This window comes from Mauremys reevesii, linkage group 3 (genome assembly GCF_016161935.1).
Source record: "Mauremys reevesii isolate NIE-2019 linkage group 3, ASM1616193v1, whole genome shotgun sequence".
Taxonomy (NCBI): domain Eukaryota; kingdom Metazoa; phylum Chordata; order Testudines; family Geoemydidae; genus Mauremys; species Mauremys reevesii.
Window position 1 is genome coordinate 36,774,908 of NC_052625.1, and position 20,504 is coordinate 36,795,411.

At 49.3% G+C, this 20,504-nt stretch overlaps 1 protein-coding gene across 7 annotated transcripts in view; it reads right to left on the reverse strand.

The window, feature by feature from the left end:
* Positions 1–20,504, reverse strand: part of HAAO (3-hydroxyanthranilate 3,4-dioxygenase) — an 87,476-nt gene that overhangs the window by 52,104 nt on the left and 14,868 nt on the right. For all 7 annotated transcript variants that reach the window (XM_039532802.1, XM_039532800.1, XM_039532799.1 and 4 more), the window contains exons 4-6: positions 5,504–5,587; positions 4,470–4,576; positions 151–240 (exon numbers count right to left, since the gene is read on the reverse strand). In XM_039532802.1, coding sequence (XP_039388736.1) covers positions 151–240; positions 4,470–4,576; positions 5,504–5,587 — 281 coding nt within the window. The remainder of the gene's footprint in view (positions 1–150; positions 241–4,469; positions 4,577–5,503; positions 5,588–20,504) is intronic.

The following is a 20,504-nucleotide window of genomic DNA, read 5'->3' on the forward strand; positions in this document are numbered from 1 at the left end:
GGTGTGATACACAAATGGCTCCCATCCACTTCAGTGGCCGTTATGCATGCTCACTACCATGCCAGAGGTTCTCTTTGTAGGACGGTGACTAATTTTACAGTTAACACTATTCAAAATGCAGCATAAACAGAAAAGTAAATACAGACTTACTCTTGGATTATCGGTATAAGTTGTGTGCCAAGATCCTCACAATGAAACCATCTTTCAAACAGGACATTGGTTGATTCTCCAACATAATATCTGACAAAGTAACAATATTAATAAATCATTCCATTGCATAATGGTTATTTTCTAAAAAAAAATAAAAAATAGCATCTTTAGAGTTAATGCAATGAACTATATTTTAGTAATAAGTACAGTGCATTAGAGGGACAATGTTTTCTAGTGGCTAGCATGGAGAGTCAGGACTCTTCAGTCCTATTTTCGGCTCTAACAGTCTCGCAGAGCAACTTTGGATAAGTCACGGAGAGTGGGCTCCACACAGGGACTGAGGTGTTGCAGCACTGAGTGTCATGGTGTCTAACTTCTAGGCACCTAAAAAAAAACCACAGGAACAACACTGGGATCCACAAAGCAGTTCGGTGTCTGGCTTTCCTATACAGTGAACTGTGAGAGAGAGGCACCTAAGAAAGCAATTCACAAAAAGCCAACATGCTAGGTGGGCAGCTGTCTAAGCTAGCCACTGGGAGATGCTGAGGAGATGGGTGAGTGTTAAGCCCCGCCCCTCTCACAGAGATAGGCTCTTCCCGGTAGCCTGGATTTAAGTGCCTATCTCTGCTTAGTGATCCATGAATGGGAAACTGCCCTGGAGTCAGGCTGTTTAGGTTCCGCGGGTGTTTCTTGTGGGAATGAGTTAGGGCCTGGCTACACTTGCAGATGTAGAGCACTTTGAGTTAAACCAGCCTTCGTAGAGCGCAGTAGTGAAAGCGCTGCAGTCTGTCCACACTGACAGCTCCAAGCGCACGGGCGTGGCTACATTAGCAGCTCTTGCAATGGCCACAGAGAGCAGTGCCTTGTGGTAGCTATCCCAGCATGCAAGTGGCTGCAACGTGTTTTTCAAATGGGGGTGAGGTGGGGTGGAGTGTGACAGGGAGTGTGTTGTGTGTACGTGGGGGGAGAAAGAGTGGGTTTTTGGGGGGCTGAGAGCATGTCAGCATGCTGTCTTGTAAGTTCAGACAGCACCAGATCTCCCCCTCACCCTACCTTTCTCTCTCTCTCTCACACAGCATTCCACTGTAATGGTTGCTTTGTCTCAGAGCAGATAAGCAGCCAGCTGTCAAACGGAGCTTTCAAAGGCCATATCCAAAACAATTACAAGAGTGGCTACTTGACTTAAGGGGATTATGGGACGTTTCCGGAGGCTGATCAGAGCGCAGTAATTCAACACCTCGTTCACACTGATGCTGGGGCGCTCCAGCAGGACGCAGCAAATGTTATTCCACTCGCCGAGGTGGAGTACCAGCAGCGCTGTAGCCCCGGAGTCAGAGCACTCCACGTGCCTTCCCAGTGTGGACGGGTAGTGAGATAGTGCACCCAGGGCTCCTTTAAAGCACTGTAACTCGCAAGTGTAGCTAAGCTCTCTGGCTCCCATATTTGAAGGCCCCTGTTTGAAGAGAATTAAGCTAATGCAAACTAGGAACCTTTCAGTTCACACCCACAGCAACTGCGTGGGGGAGTTACAGAGCAGCACTTTGGTGCACACAGCTATTCACACCCCTGTAGTCTGAGCTGTGGGGCAGGGCAGACAAGCCCTTTATTGATAGTGCTGTGCCTAATAATCTTAACAGGGAGTTAGAAATAGCTTGGGGGGTTGGCTACTTTGAATTTCTAGCTTTTGCTTGATTGTTTTTCTTTGCCTGAACACTTTTAATTTATATAAAAACCTTGGGAAAAATTCAGTGTTACGATTAAACTTAATTCCAGTGCAGTCTCAAACGTGGGATCTGGTGCCTGGGAATATCAGAATAGTGAAAGTGAGATTCATGTTAGATGCATCAAATGCTGGACTGTAAGTTCCTACTCTTGATTTCTGTCATTGGTTGGCAGTAACAATGACCGCTTTTTTATAAATTAAGGTTTTGCCGATTACCCATACAGGCTCTAAACATGCAATCTGCATTATTTGTTAGAGTAGCTATTTACTGAAAAGTGTACTTGAATACAATTTAGTTTGCCAATTGCAAACAAGATGTTGGGGGGTTTTTTTCCCTGTCATTTCTCCACAGGTTATGAAAGCAAGAATATATCAGAATCAACAACTCTACATGAGCTTCTTAGAAACCATATGCCCCACTCTAAACAGTCACAGATTACATCTAGGAAGGAGAAGTTTTAACGAGGAAAGGTCATTCTATTTAATGTTGGTGAAGAACTTCAGTTTTAAAGTACAAATATACAAGGTTTCCTCAAGTATTAGTCTATTGTGTTTCCAGTTCAATATATCTGGTTTCTGGAAATAAACCAAGTGACATTTTTTATAAATGTATATGACTCTGAGCTCTTTTGAAAGGAAGATACAGTGCTGTAGCTGAACAGTGTTTCAAGTATGTTGGCTGTGCTGTAACTCAGAATCCATTCAGGTGACTTTCTGAAAGGTGCTATTCTCAGTTCTTTTTTCTCTCTCTAGACTTCCCATTTGAACAAATTTATTCCTCTGGCTCAGCATATCTACTATAGGGAGTTCTTTTCACTACTGTGATGTGCCCCAATAGAAAGATCACAGCTCTTCAATGTCATGTTTTCCTGAATGTAGCTAATGAAAAACCTGATAACTCTGTTACTGCTATTATTTAAGCCTTCTGTAAATCACATGAATAGCTGAAAATCAGCTTGGTCAGTCTTCAGGGGTGGCAGATGTATAACTTTTGGTGGTGCCCAGAATGCATCTAAGTCTCCCCCGCCCACACTCCTGCCTAAGGCTTTGGGCAGGAGTTTAGGTGCGGGGAGGTGCGGGCTCTGGGAGGGAGTTTGGATGTGGGAGAGGGTGAGGGGTAGGGCTCTGGGAGAGAGTTTGGGTGTGTGGTGAGGGCTCTGGGCTGGGGCAGGGAGTTAGGGTGCAGGAGGGGTGCAGAGTCAGGTTCTGGGAGGGAGTTTAGGTGCAGGAGGGGGTGAGGGGTGCAGGCTTTGGGGGGGAGTTTAGGTGCCTAGTGAGGGCTCTGGGCTGGGGGCAGGGAGTTGGGGTGCAGGAGGGGTGAGAAGTCAGGCTCTGGGAGAGAGTTTAGGTGCAGGGGGATGCGGGCTCTGGAAGGGAATTAGGGTGCAGGAAGGGGTGAGGGGTGCTGGCTCTGGGAGGGAGTTTGGGTGTGTGATGAAGACTCTGGGTTGAGGCAAGGGGTTGGGATGCAGGAGGTGTGAGGGGTCAGGCTCTGGGAGGGAGTTTGGGTGCAGGCTCTGGGCTGGGGCAGGAGGTTAGGGTGCGGGAAGGGGTGAGGGATATGGCGCTTACCTCGGGCGGCTCCCGAAAGCAACCCGCACACCCCTCTGGCAGCGGCTCGCAGGCACCACCCCTGCAGCTCCCATTTGCTGCGGTTCCAATGGCAGTGTTGGCGCTCGGGGCGGGGGCAGCGCACGGAGACACCTGCCCCCAGGGGCTGCAGGGACATGCTGGCCACTTCCTGGAGTGGCATGCCGTGTGGAGTGAGGGTGGGCAGGAAGCCGCTTTAGCCCTGCTGCGCTGCCGGTGGTGGTGGCGGGGGCCCCTGGGCCCTTTTAAATTGCCCAGAGGTGGCAGATGGGGCCGGGAGATGCTCTGAGGGAGGCTGCCCCGGCCCTGAACTTTGGTGGATCTAGGCCCCCATGCTTTGAATATTCCTGTGCACGGGCACCATGGCCCCATACAACTCACCGCCCCTGTCAGTCTTATACAGCCAGTAACAGCAATCCCCTTCTAAACTGGCCCAAGTCACTGCTATGACTTGCATTGTTAAACACCTAAATTCAGCAGGGCTAAAAACCAAAGCTTGATCCTATTCCCAGTGACGTCAACAGTAACACTTCTATTGATTTCAATGGGCGCATGAGCAACACTGAAAAACACAGAGCCATTGTGAGCTACCGTTGATTTAGAGATTTTTGTCTAGTTGTTAAAGGTGTAGACATACATTCTGTCCCTGACTCTGCCACTCCTCTACCTCTCTATCTTTTGGTTTTAAAATGAAATTAACGATACAGTGTGCCAGTAATCTTGTAAACCTGGCTTGTTTCATGGTTTTAAAGCAGTCTGAGATCTTTAGATGAAAGTTAGTATGTAAGTGCAAACATATAACACATTTATATAAGACATTTCAATGAAGAACTCATTAGCTAAACCATTTACTAAACTGTGTGTGTGTAATAAATGCATGCAATTTCCACTGGTAATTTACCAGGAAAGAAGTAGAACACAATACTGTAGTGAAACAATAACTGATTCTCATATTTTGAAGTTTAACAGATTAACTATATGTCCAAAGTAGAAAACCATATTTCACCTAAGTCCATCTGTTTCTGTGTTTAGCCTTTTCCTCTCAATCACGAGTCCCACAGTATTTGCATATCTCTGAGGAGAATGTGGTATCCTGGCAGGTAGGAGAAACATCTGCCCAGACAAAGATATTAGAAACAATAAATATAACAGTGTCATGTAGGTTTATTTTCTTTTTTGCAGGCCTTTGTTCACCCTCTCGCTTATCCTCTATTCCTGTTGATATGATGTTTCTTGGCAACTGAGCGCACGATGATCAAACCAGATGCTGTTGCTAGCCTTCTCAGGCTGGTGTCCTGTTAATGACAAGCTTTCATTCAGCAGTGGGCACTGCGTTCTCAGATATTGAGCTGCTCTCTTGCCAGCTGTATCATTCATGGCTGTTAGACAATCAAAACCAATCGGTCACCCTACCTGAGATCTAGGAAGTTACTATAATTTCTGAGCTGTGGTAAGTGAAATTAAAAGAAAGCTTGTTGTTAGCACAACAGGATTCCTAATTAGTCCTCCATTACTATTTCTCCAACATGGCAAGTGCTTATCATTGACTGATAGGGCATGTGGTTCTCTCCAGACCCAGCTGACTAATAGGAGGTACCTGATCTGAGAGAAAATAAAACAAACTATGTGTGGGTCTGCTACTGCAGTTTGGAAATAAACTTGTTTTCCAGCAGCTACCTGCCTAAGTAGGCAAGTGCTGTGTTTAAAGCCTAAGACTGTGTAAATAAGTGAACAGGGATTTGCCCCAATGTCCTTGGACAAAGTGTTCCCTCCTCCTCCACACTATTTCCAGTGTTGTGTCTGGCTGCCATTTTATATTCCAGTTGTTGCTGCTTTTCATTGAAATTTTACGTGCAATATATAGTTTGTGTAGTGGTTTGGTACCTTTTAGAATGGAATTTATTATATTGAATTCAAAATATTATTAATCATTAATTGATCATTATTTTATCTTGCACTGCAGTGGAAAGTTGATTTGAAATACTTGTTATGAGAGTCATTTAACACATGCAATAATGACAAGAACAAACCCCAGTTTACCTCCCCTTCTCTGATGTGGATATCTCTGTGGTTTCCATTTTCAATGATCTTCAAGCACATGTCTCCTTCCACCTGGTAAAATAACTGTGTAGAAAAAACGACATTAAAGCATGTGAGTTTGCTAAGGAGGCTCTAGCCTGCAATCCTTTGATCCCTAAGCCCTTAAGGATCTCTTGACAAGGGGGCGAGGCTAACTCAGGGAGGACAGAGGTTTAAAAAGCAACCAGAGGAGGCAGCAATCAGGGGAATTTTGTGAGAGAGTGTAGAGAGGGAGGAGCACGAGAGCCAGAAACACTTAACAAATATACTCCATACTTACATCAATAGCCCTCCCCCACTCAAAGCAAAGAACAAACAAATAATCCCCACCTTTAAAGAATACAAATATTGCAGGCAGAATTCCATCAGCAGGGTGGGGAGTTATGCGATTTATTGCACTGAATGCAGAATGTATGAGTACCTGGCTTGTGGAGAGGAGGGATACGTGTGCATTTGATGCAAGTAACTCATGCCTCTCAGAGACTGAGTACAGTCTCCGGAGGACAGCGTGGCTGAACTAGAGGAGCTAAGGGAGGCACAGAGGTATATAGCTGAGACTATCAGGCATTACAGAAATTTGGTGAAACCATGATAGTGAAAAGGACATGGTTATAGTAGGGTACAAAATACATAGCAATGACAGAGTAGGTTGTGCTGGTGTGGGGAGTGGCACTATATGTGAAGGACAGGGCATAGAGTCAAATGTAGTAAACATTTTAAATGAATCAAACTGTACCATAGAATATGTATGGATAGAAATTCCATGCTTGAATAAGAGTCTAGCCAACCACCTGACCATGATGGTGATGGTGATTGTGAAATGTTCAGAGAGGTTAGAGAGGCTACAAAAACAGAAAACCCAATAATATAGGGGGATTTCAACTATCCCCATATTGACTGGGTACATGTCATCTCAGAGATTAAATTTCTAGACACTATTAATGACTGCTTCTTGGAGCAGCTAGTCAGAGAACCCACTTCGGGAGAGGCAGTTCTTGATTTAGTCCTATGTGGAGCACAGGATCTAAGAGGTGAGTATAGCTGAACCACTCAGTAATATTGACTATAATGTAATTGTAAGCAGAGTCAGGATGAGCTCTACCCTGACATCTGGTGGTAAATTATGGGGAGTGCAGAAAGAAGTTTCGAGTATTCGCATTAGCATTTCAGTTATTTGCATTGGCACTCCCACCCCACTTAGCATACCGCAAAGCAGCCTGGGATGGTTATTTTCACAGCTGTGGGAGCCCCAATTTCGTTGTTATTGGGGCAGGAGCAATAAAATGTTGTCACCCCGATTAAGTAAATGAGGAACTACAAAACTGTCTTATGATAGAGGGTTTCATTATCAACTAAATAGCACTTGCTAGACAAGGGACATGGGTTCCAAAACCCAGTCAAGGGAGAGAGGCTGGGGACACATATCTGTACTTGGTGGTGCAGGTTCCTTGTGTGAGCCAGAAGCACCAGTTCCACCTATGCCTCTTTCCACTGTGGAATGTCAGAGTTAATTTTTGATTCCCTTAAGAATCTAGATACAGGTTACTGAGCTGAACTCACTGGCACTGGGGCTCCCCTACTATGAGCTGGAATCACTGTAGAGCTGGACTTGCTGAATTGAGAGCACTGAGTACTGTGCTAAAGAGTGGGGAATCCTGAAGCAATACTGTGGAGCAGAGCAGCTGGCTGAGCAGAGTGGAGCAGTTTGTGCAGCCACTGGGTGAGTGGAGCCAAGCAGCTTGTGAGAATGGCTGCAGTGGATCACAGGACAGCTGGTGGACCAGGGCAGCTGGCAGAGCGGAGCAGCCCACAGAGCAAGCAGAGCTGAGCTGTTTGCGGGGACGACTAGTGGATGCAGAACCCCACGAAGAGGCAGGGCAGTTGGCCCAGAACCACGTAAGGTGCCCCTTTCTACCCAGGCTGGGGAGGGGGACCTCTGCAGAGAGACTCTTGAACTCTGGGGCTGCACTGACCTAGGACAGAGACTTTTGGATTGTGGGACTTTTGGGACTGTGGGTGATTTGGGGGTTGCTGGACTCAAGGGCCCAGAGAGAAGGACACGGCCCAATTTGCTGGGGTGGGTCTTTGCTCACGGTTTGACATATGAACTCTAGCTGAGGTATTTTCCCAATTTAATGCTTGTTGTTTATCTCATGTAATTAAACCTTTTCTGCTATACCAAGACCCTGTGCTTGCGAGAGGGGAAGTATTGCCTCCTCAAGGCGCCCGGGGTGTGTGTAAGATTTTCCCAGGTCACTGGGTGGGGGCTCGAGCTGGTTTTGCATTATGTTGTGGGGAAGGGACCCCTATGTATTGAACCCGGCCCTTGCTGCTATTGTTTCGGCCCGGCAGAAGGGTTACATAATTAAAGTGAACAGCCTTGTAAGGGAAAAAATGCCAAAGAAACCCACCACAGTAGCATTTAACTTCAAAAAGGGCAACTACACAAAAATTAGGATGATAATTAAATGGAAATTAAAAGAAACAGTCACAAGAGTGAAATGCCTGCAAGCTGCATGGAAACTATTTAAATACACCATAATAGAGGCTCAAACTAACCATATACTTCAAATTAAAAAACAGTAAGAACAAAAAAAAAAGCTACCATGGCTAAACAGAATAAAAGAGGTGGTTAGAGGCAAAAGTACATTCTTTAAAAATTGGAAGTCAAATCCTACTGAGAAAAATAGAAAAGAGCATAAACTCTGGCAAGTCAATTGAAAAGTATAAAGAGGTGGCCCAAAAAAAGAATTGAAGAGCAACTAGGAAAAGACACAATAACAAACAGCAATTTTTTTTCAGTACATCAGAAGTAGGAAGCCTGCCAAACAATCAGTGGGGCCACTGGATAATCAAGGTGCCAAAGAAACACTCAAGGAATACCAGCCCATTGCAGAGAAGCTAAATGAATTCTTTGCATCGGTCTTCACTGCAGAGGATGTGAGGGAAGATTCCCACACCTGAGCCATTCTTTTTAGGTGGCAAATCTGAGGAACTGTCCCAGATTGAGGTGTCACTAGAGGAGGTTTTGGAACAAACTGATAAAATTAAACAGTAATAAGTCACCAGGACCAGATGGTGTCCTGAAGGAACTCAAATGCGAAATTGCAGAACTAGTAACTATGGTATGTAAAGTCTCATTTTAAGTCAGCCTCTGTACGAGATGACTGGAGGATAGCTAATGTAATGCCTATTTTTGAAAAAGGCATTCCTTGCAATTACATGCTGGTAATCCTAACTTCAATACTGGGAAATTGGTTGAACTATAGTAAAGTACAGAATTATCAGACACATAGACGAACATGATATGTTGGGGAAGAGTCAACATGTTTTTTGTAAAGGGAAGTCATGCCTCGTCAAGCTATTAGAATTCGTTGAGGGTGTCCAGTTGAAATAGTGTACAATAACTCCTCACTTAACATTGTAGTTATGTTCCTGAAAAATGCAGCTTTAAGTGAAATGATGTTAAACGAATCCAGTTTTCCCATAAGATTTAATGTAAATGCGGGGGGTTAGGTTCCAAGGAAATTTTGGAGGTGCAGACAAAAGGCATCATATACTGTACAGTACTGTACTGTGGTTGGCAAGTGCCCCTGGCTTACCTCACACAGGCACAGCCTGCTGCAGGCAAGGACACTGGGAAGCAGCTTGCGCAGCAGCAGCAGCTTCACCCCCGAGAAGAACAGGCGCTGACTTTGCCAGGGGATGCTCCAGGCCCGCCTCTTCCCATCCCCGCTCCACTCCAGGCCCACCTCTTCCCACCCCACTCCACCTCTTCTCCGGAGCACGCCGCATCTCTGCTCTGCCCCCACCGCCCATTTGGCGGCACTTAGGACTTTCTGGGAGGGAGGGGGAGGAGCAGAGATGTGACACTTCCCCGCTCCTCCCCCTCCCTCCCAGAAAGTCTAAGCGCCACCAAACAGTTTGGCGGTGGGGGGAGGTGGAGAAGAGGAACTTGTGCAATGCTCCTTTTTCCACAGAATCTTACAAGCAGTGGACAGAGCAGGCAGCCAAACGACATTATAAGGGAGCATTGCACAACTTTAAATGAGCATGTTCCCTAATGGAGCAGCGACATAACTTTGAAACAACATTAAGCGGGAGGACATTAAGTGAGGAGTTACTGTACTTGGACCTTCAGAAAGCCTTTGAGAAGATCCCGCATCAAAGGCTCTTAAACAAAGTAAGCAGTCATGGGGTAAGAGGAAAGGTCCTCTCATGGATCAGTAACTGATTAAAAGATTAAAAGTTGAACTGGATGACAGGGGATGGATCACTCAATAGTTACCCTATTCTGTTCATTCCTGCTGAAACATCTGGTACTGGCCACTTTTGGAAGAGAGGATAGTGGGCTTGATGGACTATTGCTCTGAACCAGTAAGACCATGTTTACGTATCAGTAGATTCAATATAGCCACTTCAACTACTGTATACATAGACATAAGATCCAATAAAATTACTCTTTGACTGTAACTTTACAGTGTCAGATTTTCATTCAACCCAATGGGAGTTAGGCACCTAACCTGCTTAGTGCTCTTGAAAATGCCACTGATGCCCAACTGCATCTTTAGGCATCTAAATTCCTTTGAAAATCATGGGACTTCGTGTAGGTCTGGAGATAACCCTTTGCATGATTGTGGCCATATTTGGTGTCTCGTGCATGTCAGTTTAGGAGTGAGTGACACTCTACTTGTTCTCCATTAGTACTATTGTATTTGACTTCTCATTATGCCATATTTCAGTTCAACTGAAACACGCTTCCCTTTTAAATTTAAAATCTTTTTCAACTAGTCAGTGAAATTAAATGCCAGATTTTCAGATGCCCTCAAGATAGCCTTCAACTATTCATGCCCACTTTTTCACTACTACTCATGCCTGATCTTTTACAGATGCTTGTTTGAGGTTTCTAAAATGGGAGTAAAACCCCACTTGTACACTAATGTACTTAATTTCTGTCACTGCTACTGCACCCGTTGCACCTCGTCCCACTGTGTATGTGAAGGAACTGGCCATTGAATTTGGGTAGCTGCAGCTCTAATCCAGCCCCCTCCTCCAATGGCCCTCCAACAGCCCTTCCCCCACCCCTTCATGACTGTAAGGTAAGGTACTATTTGCCTGGAGCTCTGGACTCTGCAATGCTCTGGAGTCACGTCTGTTCTAGACACAATGAAACTACAAATCTGTTCTTCTGTTAGCAGGACTCTGTGTGGCCTGGATTAGGGGCACAATTTCCCTCATTCTATGTAAACCAGAGCAAAAATAAAGAAACTTTACTTCTTTCACTGTGCTGCCCACCCCCTGACTTAACCAACAGTCCCTCCCCACCACTGTAACTGCTTCCATATGGCTTACCTATCTGGTTTGTGAGTCCTGGAGCAAATGTATCTAAGTGGATGCAATTGCTGGTGCTGTTAATTTTACTGATAATAAGGTTAACTGGTTAAGGCCTAGTTAAAAATCATGGCTTTTATGACACTAACTTTCTTTTTAGTGTTTCAGTATTTCTGTTTCCAATCCTGGCAAAAAAATCAGGATGTGTGTGAACATTCAGAACAAAACAAAACCAAAAAAACAACTTTGTTCTTATTCCAGAAAATAGTCTTACTTGATTTTTCCTGTTCTTACCTGATTCCAAACCAGTTCACACATTTCTAGAAAATGGAATGGTAAAGAAGGAGACCTGCTTTTATAATGTGTGTACTGAAAAACAGCCCCCCCACCCCCATTCACTTCATGTCAGGGGGTATCAATATGGACAGGGGTGCCAGAACTGGGGAGGGGGCAGGGGCCATGCCCCCCCATTTTTACATGCAGTAAGAGCGAGCAACAGGGGGAGGGAGGTGGAGAGGAGCAGGAGGGGGCGGGGTCATGGGAGAAGAGGCAGCTCAGGAGCAGGGCCTTGGGGGAAGGGTGGCGTGGGTGGGGCAAAGCCATGGTTTGGGTGCCTGTGGGCGCCCCCCCTCCCCACACACTTTTAGAGACTATCTGCCACTCTTGAATGTGGATAAATTATAGCACTGACTTGATAGGCAGCACATAGTGGAGGCTAGGGAAGGATAGACCTCCCCAAACCTTGTGCAGTTGGGGGCTGGGGCGGGGCAGTGGTGGAGATCTTGGCATGAGGAGATCTTGCTCCCCGCTGCGGAGCTTTTCCGACCTCAGGGCCACAGAGGAGGGCAGAGGGGGCCTCAGAGGAGAAGAGGCAGAGTGGGGGCAGAATGGGGAATGGGGCAGAATGGGGGCAGACTGCGGGGGATGGAGTGGGGCCATGGGCGGGGCCATGGGCAGCAGGGGTGCAATGGGGGAGGGGCTCCAGGCTCGGAACTCCAGCAAGGGCCCAGAGCTCCGCCGCTGTCCCAGCCAGGGCTGAGAACTCAACTCCGGCCCGTGGCCCTGACCGAGCTCTCAGACCCCAGCCAGAGCCATGGGGAGGAGTGGTCAAGCTCTTACCCCCCCCCACCACACCCCCCCGCCCCAGCTGAGGCCACAGGGGGGCTGAGAGCAGTGAGCGGGGGCGTGGCCTTGATCGGAAGGGAGGAGCTTCACCCGCCGCCCAGGTCTGAATTGGTCACCTAACCATGGTGTGAATCCCTTTATCGTCCCTGTAATTCCATTTAACCTCCCCTATCTCTCTCCCTCCCACCCCACTCCCTTGTCATTTTTCTTTGGTCTGGTGTCAGTGAGTGATTGTGTAAAATGCCACAATAGGCTTCACTGACAAGGCTGATGGCTCATTCTACAGCATAAAGTGACTCGAGTGGAAGATTGCTCTATAACTCATCCCTTTTGGGGGAATTTTAAGACTGACAGTGACTATCACAAAGTCCTGTTCATTGGCCATGTTGGTAATTGAAAAGTAGTTTCTGAAGTGCTCTCTTTGGTAGCCATATTTTGCTGATATCTGCTGCTCAGGGTGCTGCTGCAGAACATTACCATGGAAACATAGACCAGGAAGACAGAAAGGGCCAAGGTCTGCTAATGTCCAGCCCCAGGAAATCACTCAGGCACAGTTACATCCTCTCTTCCTAATGGCTAACTCCCAACTTTGTTGCTGCGACTAAAAATAAAACTCGCAAAGTGCCCTGATTGTAAAATTCCTGCTATGAGGCCCCCCCCCGACACACTCACTCCACCCCCTACCATCCATCGCTCGCTCTCCCCCACCATCACTCACTTTAACTTGGCTGGGGCAGGGGGTTGGGGTGCGGGAGGGGGTGAGGGCTCCAGCTGGGGGTGCAGGCTCTGGGGTTGGGCCGGAAATGAGAGGTTAAGGGTGTTGGAGGGGTGTGATGGGTTAGATCACAGAAACCCCCTTGGGACCTGCCAACTGATGTGCCAAGACAACTTCTGCCCCTCCTTTCCTGTGCTGGCAGCTTGGGACTTCAGTGCCCTGCTTGGTTTGAGCCAGACCTGCTAGCCTGCTGCAAACCCAGACCCAGGTCTGAACCACGTCCCTGAACAACTGTAGGCTTAATTGAAACCAACTTACAGAAGTGTTCCTGTCTTTAACACTCAGATGGCCAAACCTCAAATAAATCTGTTTTACCCTGTATAAAGCTTATACAGGGTAAACTCAAATTGTTCACCCTCAATAACGCTGATAGAAAGAGATGCACAGCTGTTTGCCCTCCCCCAAAATACATACTCTGGGTTAATTAATAAGTAAAAAGTGATTTTATTAAATACAGAAAGTAGGATTTAAGTGGTCCCAAGTAATAACAGACAGAACAAAGTGAATTACCAAATAAAATAAAATCAAACATGCAAGTCTAAGCCTAATACAGTAAGAAAACTGAATACAGATAAAACCTCACCCTCAGAGGTGTTCCAGTGAGCTTTCTTTTACAGACTAGTTTCCTTCTAGTCTACGTCCAGCAATCACTCACACCCACTGTAGTTACTGTCCTTTGTTCCAATTTCTCTCAGGTATCCTTGGGGGTGATGAGGCTCTCTCTTGAGCCAGCTGAATACAAAATGGAGGGGTCTCCCAGGTGTTTAAATAGACTCTCTCTTGTGGGTGGATACCTCTCCCTCCCCCTGTGAGAATTCCCTCCTATTAGTCAGTTGGGTCTGGAATAACAGCAATATCTGTTAAAGTGCAGGTGTCTTGGCATTTAGCCACCAATGCCATGAGGTGGTGTGCCTCAGTTTCCCCTTCTACACAACCTGTTATGCTTTTGCTGCTGTGCCAAGCTTCCAGCCTGTTTACAGATATAAGCAGCACGGTAACATGCTTGAAGGACTGTCTTGTCACCATCCCTAGCATGTACAACAATTTCTTCCACAAATCAGGTATGTCCCACACCTTTAAAGTGTTTACCACTAGCATGGGTGGCAAGTTTGTAGAAATTTTGGTGGTGCCCAGAATCCGCCCCCCAACTCTGCCCCCCCAAACTCTGCCCCCACCTGCCTAAGGCTCTGGGAGGGGGCTCGGCAGGGGAGGTCTGGGGTGCAGATCCTGGGCTGGGGATTAGAGTGCAGGAGAGGTGCAGGGTGCAGGCTTTGGAATGGAGTTTGGGTGCTGGGTGCAGGCTCAGGGCTGGGGCAGGGGGTGGGTGTGCAGGAGGGGGTGAAGGGTGCAGGCTTTTGGACGGAGTTTGGGGTTGGGAAGGGGTGTGTGTGGGAAGGGGGAGGGGGTGCACCTTCTGGGGAGGGAGTTTGGGGATAGGAGGGAGTACAGGGCTGAGGGGCTGAGGATGAGGGATTCATGATGCAGGAGGGGGCTCAGGGCTGGGGCTGAGGATTAGGGTGCAGGGGGATGAGGGGTTCATGTTGCACGGGGGGGCTCAGGGCTGGGGCTGAGGATTAGGGTGCAGGGGGATGAGGGCTCAGGGCTGGGGCTGAGGATTAGGGTGTGGGGGGATGAGGGCTCTAGCTGGGGATGAGGGTTTGGGGCATTGGGGAGGCTCAGGGCTAGGGCAGGGTAAGGGCAGCCTGCCCTGCCATTAGTGGAAAGCAGGCGCTAGGACCCTGCGGCAGCAGACAGCAGTTCTGCCGGGAGCCGATCTCCGGCAGCACAGAGCAGGCAGGGGAGAGGCGCGCTGCTTTTTGTCAGGCAGGGACGCTGGGGGGGGGGAGGGGGGAAAGACACGGAGGGGGAGGGGTGGCAGGCGGGGACTGGGACCTGCTCCAGGCAGGGACACGGTGGTGGGGAGGCCCGCGGAGGCCGGGGCCCGATCCAGGCAGGGCTGGGGGAGAGACCCAGCTCCAAATATTGCTGGAGCAGGGCCCCCGGCTCTGAATATTGCTGGAGCCTGGGCACCGCAGGTGTATATAACCTGCCGCCTATGACCACTAGCATTAACTCCTTTGTTTTAACCCATATATGAATTAACAAAAAAGACACAAGATTAACAGCAAATCTATAGTGGACAGGCTTTGTTCACACAATTTAGCTTTTTTAGTGTCTACTCTTTTTCCCATTTCTTTGTGTCCCCTGGTAGGCACTCTGATGCAGATTCTTTGGCCTCTTTGGAGAAGGCTTTTAATTCATGCATGTGTTTGAGGCTTTGGCAAGGAAAGGGTGTACTACAGTCATGCTTGCACTGGGGCCCTCCCTCTGGAATTTCTCTGGGCTGGACCCCACTCCCTTGTGAAGCTTCACCCATGCAGAGATTTTTTTCCTTCTGCCTTGAAGAGACAGTTTTATCTCTTACAAGCATAGCAAGAACAGCATCTTTCAGTGGGGTGCTTTGGATTGGTAAGATCCCCTTGGATACCCCTCTTTCTGTTAGCTGGGGGGTACCCCCTTCCAGTAGATCTGACCCCCAGTTTTCCCTTAAACCCTGATCCACAGGAGAGGGGTCTGGCATTTTAAATGCAGATTCTTCACCCTCCCCTGGGAAAGATCCTCCCTCCAAAAGCGGAAAGATCCTCCCTCTCTGCCCCCACTCACCTTCCATCTGGGCTTCCCTCTCTGTGCTTCCCTCTGGGTCAGACACTCCTGTGTCCCCCAAAAGGGAAGGTGACCCCGGTCCATCTGTGGGCTCACAACTACCAGCTATGGCAGACCCTTCACTGGCCAGCAAAATCCCCCCCCTTTTCACTCAGGTTGGGCTTGCTTCCAGCTACCGAGTCCTTGGGGTCTGTTCCCACTGCAGTGGTCACCAGGACCCGAACTTCCACCTTCAGAACACATGTCTCTGCACCCCCAGGCAGGCCCTGCCCCCTGCTGACCTGCATCTTCTTGGCAGTCAGCAGCTGGGGTGGCCCCCCACTACAAGGTGGTACATTCCCCTCCCCGGGACAGATGATCACAGGACAGGAGCTGGCTTCGTCCAGTCCCTCCCTTTGGAACTTGCCTTGAGCCCCGGGGCTACAGGAACTGGCTACAACCATCCCTGCCCCCAAAGCTGCATTCTTTGCTGCTCCTAGGAATCTGAGGCCTGGTCTACACTAGGACTTTAAATCTAATTTAGCAGCGTTAATTCGAATTAACCGCTCAACCGTCCACACCAGGAAGCCGTTTAATTCGACCTAGAGGGCCCTTTAGTTCGAATTCGGTACTCCACCCCGACGAGGGGAGTAGCGCTAAATTCGACATGGCTATGTCGAATTAGGCTAGGTGTGGATGCAAATCGAACTTAGTAGCTCCGGGAGCTATCCCACACTGCACCACTCTGTTGACGCTCTGGACAGCAGTCCAAGCTTGGATTCTCTGACCAGCAACACAGGAAACGACCCAGGAAAATTTGAATTCCTTTTCCTGTCTGGCCAGTTTGAATCTCAATTCCTGGTTGGACATCGGGGCGAGCTCAGCAGCACCTGCAATGATGCAGAGCTCTCCAGCAGAGGAGTCCATGCAATCCCAGAATAGAAAGAGGTCCCCAGCATGGACAGACCGGGAAGTCCTGGATCTGATCGCTGTGTGGGGCGATGAGTCTGTGCTTTCGGAGCTGCGCTCCAACAAACGGAATGCAAAGACCTACGAGAAGGTCTCCAAAGCCATGGCACTCAGAGGATACAGCCAGGATACAACGCAGTGCCGCGTGAAAATCAAGGACCTGAGACAAGGCTACCAAAAAGTCAGAGCGGCAAACGGACACTCCGGAGCCCAGCCCCAGACATGCCGCTTCTACGAGGCACTGCATGCCATTCTAGGTGGGTCTGCCACCACTGCCCCACCAGTGACCGTGGACTCTGAGGATGGCATAGTGTCGACGGGCAGTTCCTCGGCGATGTTCGCCGATGGGGAAGATGAAGAAGGGTTTGTGGAGGACGGCGCAGGCAACAGCGCTTACAATACTGCTTTCCCCGACAGCCAGGATCTCTTCATCACCCTCACAGAGATTCCCTACCAACCCTCCCCGGCCGTTAACACGGACTCAGAATCAGGGGAAGGATCAGTCGGTAAGTGTTATAAACATGGAAACATTTATTTCTTAAAAAACAGGAATATATACTATATAAAAACTAGCTAAAAAGTTGTCCATATAAAACTATATAAAAAGAAGGTCCACACATATAGGGATGGAAGAGAAATCCTCTTGGGACACTTCCACGAAGCTCTCGTAGAGGTGCTCGAAAAGCCTCCACAGGAGGTTCCTGGAGAGAGGTGCCTTATTTGGTGCTCCGTGGAAGCACACTCTTCCGCGCCAGGCCATCCTCACGTAAAGTGGAATCATTGCCTCCACCAGCATGGCTGCATACGGTCCTGGTCTGTGCAGGGATTCTCGCAGCATCCTCTCTCTCTCTCTCCGAGTGACCCGCCTCAGGGTAATGTGGTTCGGCGACTGCTGCATCTAAGTAGGGCAATTAGTGTACTGTTACTATTGTGAATGCTTGACTTTTACTTTGCATAGCAAAGACCTTCGTTTAACAGCCACGTGTTGGAGGCCGCAGAGGAAAAGCATACAGTGATCTTTCCCGGGCACAGCCGCGAGGGGCTGGAACAGGGTCAGACTTTATGCTTTCCAGATTGCCTTCTGCGGGAGGGCACAGCTATCCATTAACTGTTAAGCAGCCTATAGTGTAGGGCTTACCAGGCCTGGCTGATAAACAGATTCAGCTGTACCGCCCCGCTTGTCCGATCTCCGGTGCAAGACCGCAGCCACTGAAAGCGTATTCCGAAATCTCGAACTTGTCCTGAGAGCTCGTGAGACTAGGTTCCCTCTATGGTCTTGTTCACAGAAACTGAGTAGACTGTGTTCAGTGTTCGCAAACATGTATCTTTTCAAGGAAATCACTTCCTTTTTCCCATCACACAACTGCGGCTCTTTCACGAACTGCCCCGCCATCCCCCTCACAGAGGCTGGCGCAGATTAGGCAGCGAAAGAAAAAGACTAGGGACGACATGTTCTCGGAACTGATGGCCTGCTCCAGAGCCGAGGCGGCCGAGCAGAGACAGTGGAGGGAGACCCTATGTCAGCACCAGCGCTCACACATCGAACGGGAGGACAGGTGGCGGCAGGAAGACCAGCAGGCGACTCAAACACTGCTTGGGCTAATGAGGGAGCAAACGGACACGCTCCGGCGCCTTGTAGATGTTCTGCAGGACCGCAGGCAGGAGGGGAGAGCCCCCCTGCACTGTATCTGCAACCGCAATCCCCCACCACAAAGTCCTGTCCCCCCCTCACCCAAAATAACAAGAAGGAGGGGCGCTAGGGGCCGTGAAAACTGTCACTGCACCCCAGCAGAGCGCTCATGTACCACACAGCTCTGATGCCATAAATTTTGAGAAGTGCTTCCCTTCCTGGATCACCCAGTCCCAAATCCAAGTTTCATCCCCCCACTGTGTAGTTGAGTATTAAAAGTAGTTTGTTGTTATTCACTGTTTCCGTCCCGTTTTTCTTGTCAGAAGACTTTGTGTGAAGGGGGGGAGGGGTTTTTAATTGCATAGGACAGCCTCCATTACCAGGGTACAGACTTGGGGGCAGGATCAACAGCAGGACACACACAGACTGCAGTCACTAGGCACCAGGGTCAGTCTGGGAGGTGTATGCTGCCCCGGGTCACTCTGTGAGGTGTATGCTGCCCCAGGGTCCTAGCGCCTGCCATCCACAAATGGCAAGGCAGGCTGCCCTTACCATGCCCTTCCACCCTAGCCACGAGCCTCTCCGATGCCCTGAGCCCCAGCAAGAGCCCTCATCCACGGACACATACTCACCCTTCCCACACATCCCTCACCCCTTCCTATGCCCCAACCCCCAGCCCAGAGCCTGCATCCAAACTCTGTCCCAAAGACGGCACCCCTCACCCCTTCCTGCAAATCCACCCCTTCCTGCACACCCACCCGCAACCGTCCTCCCCCCAGAGACTGCTGTAGGAGCAGGAGCCTGTCATTCCTCTAGTGTAGAAGCGGTCTGTACATCAGTGCACACCGTACCCACCACAGTCTGCGTCCATGTTTCAACCCTAGAACAGGAATTCATAATTAAAGAAAACTTTGTTAATAATCAGTGTTCCATTAACTTTATTTTAAAACGTGTGTTGGAAGGGGGGAAACCTGGAGAACGGGGTATGTAACCGCAGATCGAAGTCAACAGTCACTGAAACAGGCTCAGGTTCAGCTTCTCTGTAAATCAAGTGGACAGTCATAGGTTACCCTGCTCTCCGAGGAACCTAGCTTTCAAAGCCTCCCGGATGCACAGCGCTTCCTGCTGGGATCTTCTATCGGCACGGCTGTCTGGCTGAGCATAATCAGCAGCCAGGTGATTTGCCTCAACCTCCCATCCCGCCATAAAGGTCTCCCCCTTGCTCTCACAGAGATTGTGGAGCACACAGCAAGCTGCAATAACAACGGGGATATTTTTTTCGCTGAGGTCCAAGCGAGTGAGTAAGCTCCGCCATCTCCCCTTGAGACGTCCGAAAGCACACTCCACCACCATTCTGCACTTGCTCAGCCGGTAGTTGAAGAGTTCCTTCTCACTGTCCAAGGCGCCTGTATAGGGCTTCATGAGCCAGGGCATTAGCGGGTAGGCTGGGTCCCCGAGGATCACTGTAGGCATCTGCACATCCCCAACCATTATTTTGTGGTCCGGGAAGAAACTACCTGCCTGGAGGCGTCTAAACAGACCAGAGTTCCTGAACACACGCGCGTCATGAACCTTGCCCGGCCACCCGACGTAGATGTTGGTAAAACGTCCCCTATGGTCCACCAGCGCTTGCAGCACCATAGAAAAGTAGCCCTTTCGGTTAATGTACTGGCTGGCCTGGTGGGCTGGTCCCAGTATAGGGATGCGAGTCCCATCTATAGCCCCACCGCAGTTTGGGAATCCCATCGCGGCGAAGCCATCTCTGACGACCTCGACGTTTCCTAGAGTCACTACCTTTGAGAGCAGTTGCTCAACAATTGCGTGGGCTACTTGAATCACAGCAAGCCCTACGGTAGATTTGCCCACGCCAAAGTGGCTCGCTACTGACCGGTAGCTGTCTGGCGTTGCAAGTTTCCAGAGGGCTATGGCCACTCACTTCTGCACAGTCAGGGCTGCTCGCATCCGGGTGTCCTGGCGCTTCAGGGCAGGGGACAGCAAGTCACAGAGTTCAAGGAAAGTGCCCTTACGCATCCTGAAGTTTCGCAGCCACTGTGATTCATCCCAGACCTGCAGCACTATGCGGTCCCACCAGTCCGTGCTTGTTTCCCGGGCCCAGAATCGCCGTTCCACACCATGAACTTGACCCATTGCCACCATGATCTCCACTGCGTGGCGTACCCTGCTTTGTGAGAGGTCTGCGCCACTCTCCTCACCACGCTGACGGAGCCTCCTCGCCCGATTTCTCAGCAGCTGACTGTGGAAGAGGTGGACGATAAAGTGCGAGGAGTTGACAACGGCCATAAGTGCAGCGAGGATCGCAGCGGGCTCCATGCTCACAGTGCTGTGGCGTCCGCGCTGTAACCGACCAGAGAAGGGCGCGAACAGATTTCCCGCCGGCGCTTTCAGGGAGGGAGGGCGTGATTGACGGTTCAATGACGACAGTTACCCAAAACCACCCTCAACACATTTTTTCCCCCAGCAGGCATTGG